We start from the raw sequence: 10,098 nt of genomic DNA on the forward strand, positions 1-10,098 counted from the left end.
ATTAATCCGTTCCCACCGGAAACAACTGCGTAACCCCTCGCGCCTACTTCCCTCCACGTCACCGAGAGCCCTTGAAACCGAGAGTGCTTTTGTTTATTGGAAACACCCTTGTTTTCCCTCCCCTTCTTCAATCCTCTCTTTTTCGATTCGCTTTTCCTTCCGGTGCTCCGTTGAACGTCGACAGCCAAGCGACGTAACCCCTGAAGGCTTTTGTTCTCGATTGTGCGGACTTCACAGTCTATACAACCCCCGTTCCACTGCTATAGATGAAAACTCCAATCTAACCCCCTACCCTCTATCCCACGTACACCTCTTCCCTCCCGTAACGAACGAGGCTGATTTTCCTCGAGTATTCCATCTTCCTTTTTTCATTCTATTTTTTTTCCCTTCATTCTGTTAACGAACGAACAGTTTTTCCATCCTCAACTCCACCATTCACTCATTCATCCTCCTCTTCCTCCTCCCCCCGATGTCTTTATTCTGCTCCGCGATTAATAGATTTTTTGGTTTTTTTCTCTCTCTCGTCCTCCCCACACGTTGTCCTGCACGTGAGATTTTTTTCACCTGTTTTGCCTCTGATTCGCTTAGCCCCATCGACCTGGGGACTGTTTGGTGCCTCCGACAGCATCCACTCCTACAACTTTTGTCCCTTTCGACAATCAAAAGCCGATATCGCTGTGTAGTGAAACCGATGGCGCTCTCGTCCGCTATAACAGCTCTCTTTTTTATCTTTATTTTTCAGTTCTTTTTTACGTTCAAACTGAACTGAATTGTTCATTCTACCGTCAGCAAGACTTTTGTTTACATTTGTTCTTTTTTTTAAGAGTAAGTTGAAAAATACGAGATTGAGGGAAATCTGAGAGCAATAAACAAAGTGGAAAAACTCCCCAAAACAACTTTCGCCGGAATTTTAAGCAATTTTGTTTTTAAAATTTAAAATTTTGTGGAAAAGTCATTCCGAGATATTTATTCAGTTCAATTATTCCATGAAAATCAATGGAAATCTGAAACTTCAGGATTAACATGTCAAAATCAGAGGAGTTGAGGTCAATACATTTTCATAAAAATCGGTGGTAGAAAACTGTTGAATTTCCCCTGAAATTCCATTAATTCATCCGGACGATCGAATCGAATTATGGAACTGACTATATCCAGCACCCATTGTTTTTACCTCGACTCCTCTCATTTTTATTTTCTCTTCCTTCCACTCTTCCGCGGTATTTTTCCCCTGTTTTTCAAACTTTCTCGTCCATTAGATTCGTCGATCGTACCGTTTCGACGCCCCTCCCCTCCGCACACTGTCACCCCTAAAACTTTTTAATCCCAGAAACGAGCAAAACCCATGCTATTCTGTATCTACTCTCAACTCCCAGCCTCACCCCGGAAATGTTCCATGTTTATGTTTTTTCCAGAAAACCCTTTCCCCTCGTTATTTATTTTTAATACTCTTTTTGGAAACATCTCTTTTACTCGTTTTATGGCTCACTGGGTCCAACCCCGGCCCTTTCCACAGTTCTATCGAACATTTCCAATTAATTGACGAGAGAAAAAGGTTTGAAATTGAATACAACTTTTCCTTGAGCTCTAGGTTCTTTACTTTACAAAAATTGTCAGTTTTATTTACAAAAAACAGTTGGAATATTGTCTATTCCCATTGTCAAGGGACACCTATCCATATTCAGAAAATAGTGGTGATAGCAGCCAAGTCATTTTTACTTTTCCATTAAACAACAAACAAAAAATGCGATTTTCAACACAACAACACTCGCTATCTCCAAAAGTTCTTGCGCCTCAGAACATCTCCAATAGTTCCCGAGGCTTATAAAAGCTTTAAACTTATCTGTTCTCACCACTCGGTAGAAAAAACCCCCTAATCACACCGCAGGAAGACGAAGTGACTAAAAGATCTCCTCTAGAAGGCTTAATCTCAAGGCTTCACTGAAACTTCTTCTTCGATTTCTGTGAAATATCAAAACACTTTGAAGTCAGGCATCCCCAATTAAGTATCTTAGAACCCCAACGTCACACAATGCGATCGTCACTCTGTCCCCCCCGAGTCCGGCGGTCTTTCTCCCAAGACCGCAAACATTTGTTCACCGAAAATTTAACACAAGTGCTGGCTAGCTCCTCCTGAATCTCCCCGAAGCTCTTATTCTTCGTTTCCGGTATATAATACAGAATGAAGACAAATGCGACAAAGCAAAATCCCCCGAAAAAGAAATAAACATAATGCTCTCCAAAAGCATCACCAACAATCTGATACAGCTTGGAGACAACAAATCCCAGAACTCCATCTGAAATCGTAATGGCAGCGCCGGCAACGCTCTTGGCCGACGTTGGGAATAATTCACCGATAAGGGCATTGGGCAGTGTCCCAATTCCAACCTGATAAGCGACAACGAACAGTATCACAAGGATAACAGGTAATAGATTAACAGCAGTCAAGTCGATTTTCTTTGAATTAAGTAGAAGATAAACAGCCAGAATGCCCAAAGTAACCGAGCAGAATAACGCAGACAAAATGAGAAGAGGTCTCCTCCCAGCCTTCTCAACAGTCATAGTAGAAACTGTCCCAGAGACAAGTCCAACAGCAAAGACAATGATAGTAGCATAATCCGAATGAATTCCAATATTGGCAGCGTCGAAAAACTTCGATAAGTACTGCATTGTGGTGAAGTTACCACTCAGCTGTTGCGTGACAATCAGTCCCAGAACCATGGTAAATGCCTTTCTATTGTTGTAAGACAACAATCTGTTGACCTTCTTCCTCCAGCCCTCCGTGTTGACTCGATTCTCATTGATGTTCTCCACAATTACATCCAACTCCTGTCTAGCTTCACCACTGCTGCATCCTTTGAAGTACATGATCGCTTGAATAGCCTCCCCCTCTCGATCCTTCATGGCAAGGTAGTAAGGGCTCTCCGGGAAGAAGATGAAAGAGGCAACAAAGATTATGGCGATAGATAAGAGAACAATGCCAAGCGTGTTATACGACACAAATGGCCCCACACTGCAGGTGATTAGTGAACCTGTGAAGACGTTGACGGCAATTAGTGTGCCTAATGCCCCACGTATGTTGGTGTCCGCAACTTCAGACACGTACATGGGATTAGTCGTATAGGACATTCCAACTCCAATTCCTAATACCACTCGGGAGACATAGAGCCAAACGACATTGTCAGCAAAGATGACGATTAGCCAGCCACTGATGAAGAAGACGCTTGAACTCAGCAGACACTTCTTACGCCCAAACAAGTCAGCCAGACAAGCCCCCAAGAAGGAACCTGCCATGGACGTTATCACAGCTATTGATACTATCCATGAACCCTCATCGCTGGTTATCTGTAATGGTACGTCTTTGTTCTTCTCAAGGCGCGTCAGCATCGTCGTCGTCCAACCGTAGACTGTACCAACCGCTACCATCGATAATGTCGCTGAAAGTCGGAAAAGGATTTTCATATTTTGTAGATTTATTCGCCGAAAACCACTGCTTTGTTACTTGAGATTTATAACCAACCGGAGATTGACGCCAGCCATTGTCTCCATTGAGTGCGACCTTGTCTCGTGACCCTCGTGTGGGTGTGGACCTTTGGTATTTCCTCGGGTTTATCGATCTTCAACAGAAGAGACGAAAATTGGGACAAGGTTCTTGCTTTACGTTACGATGATTATGAAATAATTAATGAGTATGAAGGGGTCATTCTTAACTGCGTCAAGTTATCGGTCTCTCTCTCTCTTCTGATCTTTGAATACTTGAAGTAGAACTCAGTTCCGAAAAAAATAGCATTCGTTAAAACCCAAATGTCACTTTTGCGATTTGCGAATGATCTCGTAGTTTATAGAGTATAAATTTGAAAGCAAAAAAAGCTCTGGCGTCCCATCAGTTCAAATTACTACACCCTATTTTCGTAAACACCAAAAAGGGAGCGAGAACTTGAAGGTGCGGAGGAGTATAAGCACTGCGCATGCGCAAAACTGTAAAAGCCACGCGGTTACCTAACCTAAAAATAACGATTAGAATGACACCAGAATACTTGGAACCCATGAATGTGCAGGACGGACAAGCCAGTGAAACCACGAGGAAAGGGATAAATTTGTTTACATTGCTCTCACCAAATTGTCCAACGTCTCCGTCATGATGTCCACCGAGAATCGATCGTGATCGAGAGAAGCGCGCGCTTTCCCTCCCACCGACAACCGACAAAAAAAAACACAACTCTAGGAGAACGTATGACCACGCGATCGATAGAACAGAAATGGCACAATGTGCCTAGAGTAATCAGCGACAGTTGTCTCTTCTTTATTTCCTTTTTCTAGCACTTCTGGGATATAGAAACGCGTTAAAGACGTCGCGCAAGCGCATCAATATGGTGGAGACCATTGAACAGTTGCATTTGTATTTATAACCTTTCCTTTTGGTGAGTTGCGGATCTACTTTCACGGTCAATGTTGGAAGAACCATGCCATTGGTGACAATGATAACGATTTTTAAAAATGAGGGAAAGATGAAATTAAAGGCTTCTTCATACTTGACAGCAACATTTTTTTTTGCTGAATTAATGTAGTTGATCATTGATGTATTGATTAGATTATACGATAAATATAAAATAATTAATACTTCCGTAATCTTCATTTCAACAGTAAATTCTCCTCTTTCCCAGTTTCTTCATAATATTTTTGTATATTATGAAGAAAATGTTGAGATCCGTTCGACTAAAAATAATGAATGCTTGCCCTTGACAAGTCATTTGACAAAAAAGAATCAATGAAACCGTATTATGCAATTCCAGATCTAATTACTGTCACTCGATGATGCAATTGAAAAACATGCTTGGGTTTCCGCGTAACAAAGGCGCGTCGAATCGCCTCAATTCGAGTAATTGAGTTGATTTATGCAATTATCTCCGTCAATGAATAGGCGAATGAGCACTTATGATACGAGCAGATAACAAAGTTTACACATGAGTATTGTTAATAGAGATTTGAGATTTTTCACAGTGTTAGATATCGCGGGAGGGAAATGACGATGTAATGGCAACGACTCCCCTTATCTCCGTAGTGTAGTCGGGCTAATGCCGAACTCGCGGTATCTTGGGCGTTAAAAGCAATGTTTGAGCAAAGTCGAGGGTGACAGGATAGTACATTATCATTGTTCATTATCATATTTATGGTGATGAAGGTGTGTCTTAATATAGAACCACCAAAACATGAATTTTTGGTCGCTTTAATTGAAGATCTTATCCGGGAACTTATGGCTCCCGTCGTGAGTTCATTTGAATTTATTAGAGATGAGTTTCATCATGAATTCAATTCTTTTTTTTGGATTCATGAATGCTGATGAATATTTCATCTTAGACTTTCCGGTAATTTATTACATCGGCCTTGACTACACCTCGAAGAATGCCCATGGCGTGACGAAAATGATTACAATGATGCGTCGAAAGAAAATGAGATGTCATGACAGCTGAATATAAGCTCCGAGTCATCCAAGTTCGTCTCCCCAAAAGTTAACGATTTTAGTTTCGAAAAAGATATCAAAAATATTTTTGGTAACCCATCAAATTCTTTGTGAATGCGTTTGATTAATATCGCGGAACCCTCCCTTTCGAAGATATTTACGGAATAATTTACGAACGCTATTTTCATTTATGAGTGAAGAAAAATATTTTGGGCATTCATTTACAGTCATTACCACAGACCTTCAAATTCCGCTGATCTAGTAATGTATCTACTACCTAATTATACGTCGAATAATACCTGCGATATGATAACATTGGTGGCATTGAAACACGAAAATAAAGACTCATGACATTAAAACATCAACTTTCACTCGCGTGAATTTGTTGACTCTACAATAAAAACTTCTGGTTTAAAAAATATATATCTTTCTTTTCATAAAGAAACTTCCTTCTAAACTTATTACTGGGTAATTTACGAACGCGTTTTTCATTGACAAATCAAGAATATTTTGTACTTTCATTTACATTCATTACCGCGAATCTTCACTTTTCCTAAAAATTCCGGTGATATAATAATGTATCTACTATTCTCCTTAATTACACGCCGGAGAATGCCGGCGATATGATAACAATGACGACATTAAAACACGAAAATGGAGAATAATATTAAAACATAAACTTTCATTCGCGTGAATTTGTTGACTCTACAGTAAAAACTTCTAGTTTAAAAAAAAAATATATCTTTTCTTTTGTAACGAAAACTTTCTTCTCTAAATGTCTCCGAGCATCTTCCGTCTGAACGTATTGCGGAATAATTTACGAACGCGTTTTTCGTTTATAAATGAAGAATATTTTGCACTTTCATTTACATTCATTACCCCAAATCTTCATTTTTCCTGAAAATTCCGGTGATATAATAATGTATCTAGTATTCTCCGTGATTACACGTCAAAGAATACCTGCGATATGAAACACGGAAATGAAGAATAATATTAAAACATAAACTTTCATTCGCGTGAATTTGTTGACTCTACAGTAAAAACTTCTAGTTTAAAAAAAAATATATCTTTTCTTTTGTAACGAAAACTTTCTTCTCTAAATGTCTCCGAGCATCTTCCGTCTAAACTTATTGCGGAATAATTTACGAACGCGTTTTTCATTTACAAATGAAGAATATTTTGCACTTTCATTTACATTCATTACCCCAAATTTTCATTTACCCTGAAAATTCCGGTGATATAATAATGCATCTACCATTCTCCTTGATTAAACGTCCAGAAATGCCCACAATATGATAGCAATGGTGACATTGAAACAGAAAAAAATGAAAGCTCGTGATAAGATGCCATAAACGTTGAGTCACCTGAGTTTGTTCACTTAAAAGTTAGCGCTGCAATCGATCATTCAATAAATAATCAATGTACTCACCTCCATGCTGTAGATCCGGGGAAACGCGTTCGCCGCTGACCTCGCGTCGAGCTCAACTGCCTACTGAAGATGACAATCCCCCGAAGATACCAAATTACCCTCACATTTCACTCATCACTCGAATTATCGTTAATCGACTTGACTGTAGTCTCTCGATTAGTAAACCGCGTTAAACACTTTCGCGTGGAACTGCCCTCAATCTTGTCGTTTGATTATAATAACACACTCGCGGCACGTACCGACAATCAACGGTGAACGGATGGCACAATTTTTTTATGAAGAAAACTGAAATTGGAGCGAAACCCACTCGGTTCCAACTCCAATCAACTGAAGAAATATTTTCTCACTCGACAATGCCACACGGGTATTGAATTGTTTTGGTGAAATCGATTGTTGATTAATATTTTTGAGTGGAGTAATTTCAAAAATTCATGGATAATCCGTGTCATGAGAATCACATTGCACAAAAAACTATCTTTCATCATTTCCTGCTCTTAAATAAATAATAAAAATTTTGTAAAATTCCAAAAACGTATTTTTTTTATGAATTCATTTTCTGGAAAAATTCTGAAATTTGATTGTTCATCAATCAGTCATAAATAAATCCCTAATAATCTCCAAAAATTGAAATTTTATGAATCTATTCAAAAAGTCTATTGCGTTATTCCTCCTGATTTCAAAATATGGAATAAAAAATAATAAAGATATTGCAAAATCTCAGGGAATCTAGAGTCAGCTATGGAAGTTTCGACGTTAACCTTCCTAAATTTATAAGAATTCCACAGAAAAATACAAAAATACTTCAAAGTCCTCTTCCCAAATGCCAACATTGATTTGAAATTTATACCTGGCACTTAAAAATTTCTTGAAATGTCAATGACTCATAGAATCGCCAATGAAAACTATAATAATTCTTTCCCCTGGTGCTGTGCCCCAACTGAATTCCATAAAAAAAAATTCTGAGATTATCATCATCGAAAAAAAATCAAAACTGCTCATTTTGCCCCAATTTATTCTCCAGTCATTTTGAAAAGCCAATAAATAAAAATTTTGAAAAGCCAATAATAAAAATTTTGTAAAATTCCAAAAACGTATTTTTTTGATGATTTCATTTTCTGGAAAAATTCTGAAATTTGATTGTTCATCAATCAGTCATAAAAAAATCCCTAATAATCTCCAAAAATTGAAATTTTATGAATCTATTCAAAAAGTCTACTGCGTTATTCCTCATGATTTAAAAATATGGAATAAAAAATAATAAAGATATTGCAAAATCTCAGGAAATCTAGAGTCAGCTATGGAAGTTTCGACGTTGACCTCCCTAAATTTATAAGAATTCCACAGAAAAATACAAAAATATTTCAAAGTCCTCTTCCCAAATGCCAACATTGATTTGAAATTTATACCTGGCACTTAAAAATTTCTTGAAATGTCAATGACTCATAGAATCGCCAATGAAAACTATAATAATTCTTTCCCCTGGTGCTGTGCCCCAACTGAATTTCATAAAAAAAAATTCTGAGTTCATCATCATCGAAAAAAACTCAAAAGTGCTCATTTTGCCCCAATTTATTCTCCAGTCATTTTGAAAAGCCAATTCGGTATAATCAGTGCATTCGATTTCACCAAGACAATGATACATTACATTTTCCCTCGAATCTCCCCACTTGCATGTGAACATCGTTGATTCACTTGTTCACTATCACTCACAGAGTCCACTCAATATAAAATCCAAAGAACATCCCTGTCATTTTCATTAAAAAACAATCCCCCAGGATAAATAGCCCGGCAATTTTTCTCTTCCCCTCGTAAACCCGCGTAACAGCAACGACTTGATAGTCCTACATTCGCATTTTTACGGGCAGCTCAGGGTAGGTATAAGGTGTACTTACATAAAAATACGCTGGCACCATATGAACATCGTAAAACCGCCGGGTGGTAATGGAAAATGGCTTTACACTAACCCTCGGTTGCACTCGCAGGATCAGTGAGATTTTTTCCTCCGACATTTCAACGATTATAGTTTCATATCTTTATGTTTTTATGCCCGCTACGCGACCGAGGAGAGATTGCTCGACAGCGACTGCCAAGAGCCTGTGGAAATAGTAAAAAATCACGGTAATATGAAAATTAAGGAACGTAAATTCGCTTAAAAAATGAGAATTCAATAGTGAAGTCATAACAGGAGATGGCTAAAAAAATTGATTAGAGTCTTCGATAAATACCTCAAAAACGAGTGGGTTTAGGGGAATTTCTCAGAAGACTTTTTTTGTAGCTGACGAAATTTTCTGCAGAAAATGTCTTATCAAAAATTTTCCCACATCCACTCATTCCTGAGATATTTTTAAAAGAAAGAATATCGATTTTTTTTTCGTCTGCATTTGCCATTTCAGCACAGAATTCCACATTTTTCATTTCATTCGCAGAATTGGGAGGATGATTATCATAATTTTGAATGTAATTGTAATTAACTAATGTAACATAGTCAATAAAACCTCCCACGATTGAACAATAAAAAAAAACAAAGAATTTTCTCAAAACCAAATTTACAAACTTCTAATTTTTGGACCTAACTCCCCAATCATCTAAGAAATTTTCGTCGTTTTTGTGATTATTGGCATCATTCCAAGTCAATTAACCAATGTAATTGAACCCACTAATACCCCCAAAAATTAAAAAAAATAAAAAACAACAGATTTTTACGGAGAAAGCCGAGGAATTCTCGATTAACTCGCCCCTAATTCCTCACTTTTCCTCTCATTCACCTAATCTTCATGACAATTGCCATCATTTGCATCGAAATGTCCGTCAAATAAATGTGACGAAACCAATTAAATCATCCAGTGATCAAACAAAGCCGCAAGACTCCCAGAAACAAACAATTTTCCTCCATCGGCCCACAATTCTCCAGTTACCTCCCATTTCCAGCACTTCTCACCTTATCATCATCATCACCATCAATGATTGATCCCAATAAAACCTCCAGTATAACCCCCAACAACAAAGACTCCCCGAAAACCCCAAAAACAAAACATTCGTAATGACAACAAAGGAATCGCTCACCTCCCCGCCTTCCCCGCCAATTTATCGCCCATCTCATCAACCCGTCCCCTAAATCACCATTCAAATCATCCTCCCACATCTCTCTCTCATCAATAAAAACGAACAACAACATACCGAGCACCAGCAAAGTCGCCTCTGACCATCCGTG

At 38.3% G+C, this 10,098-nt stretch overlaps 1 protein-coding gene across 2 annotated transcripts; it reads right to left on the minus strand.

The window, feature by feature from the left end:
* Window positions 1-1,695: 1,695 nt before the first annotated feature.
* Window positions 1,696-7,272, minus strand: LOC107045732 (facilitated trehalose transporter Tret1). Of its 2 annotated transcripts, none has more exons than XM_015268075.1 (3): window positions 6,888-7,272; window positions 3,518-3,614; window positions 1,696-3,434 (listed from the first exon to the last, which is right to left on the minus strand). In XM_015268075.1, the coding sequence occupies exons 1-3, from the start codon at window positions 6,891-6,893 to the stop codon at window positions 2,023-2,025; spliced, it is 1,515 nt and encodes a 504-aa protein (XP_015123561.1). In that variant the 5' UTR covers window positions 6,894-7,272; the 3' UTR covers window positions 1,696-2,022. The 2 variants fall into 2 exon arrangements, with proteins under 2 accessions (XP_015123561.1, XP_015123560.1); XM_015268074.1 differs by lacking the exon at window positions 6,888-7,272 and adding an exon at window positions 4,114-4,321.
* Between the last annotated feature and the right edge of the window lie 2,826 nt (window positions 7,273-10,098).

Source organism: Diachasma alloeum, unplaced genomic scaffold (assembly GCF_001412515.2).
Source record: "Diachasma alloeum isolate Michigan unplaced genomic scaffold, Dall2.0 Dall_scaffold_01062, whole genome shotgun sequence".
Classification (NCBI taxonomy): Eukaryota; Metazoa; Arthropoda; class Insecta; order Hymenoptera; family Braconidae; genus Diachasma; species Diachasma alloeum.

Bases quoted from the DNA above. Each gene is read 5' to 3' on its own strand.
- LOC107045732 (XM_015268074.1), bottom strand. From the start codon at position 4,137: ATGACGGAGACGTTGGACAATTTG. The intron at 3,615-4,113 runs GTGAGAGCAATG...CTTCTGTTGAAG, and splicing joins CGGAGACGTTGGACAATTTG to ATCGATAAACCCGAGGAAAT. The intron at 3,435-3,517 runs GTTGGTTATAAA...TCCGACTTTCAG, and splicing joins ATGGCTGGCGTCAATCTCCG to CGACATTATCGATGGTAGCG.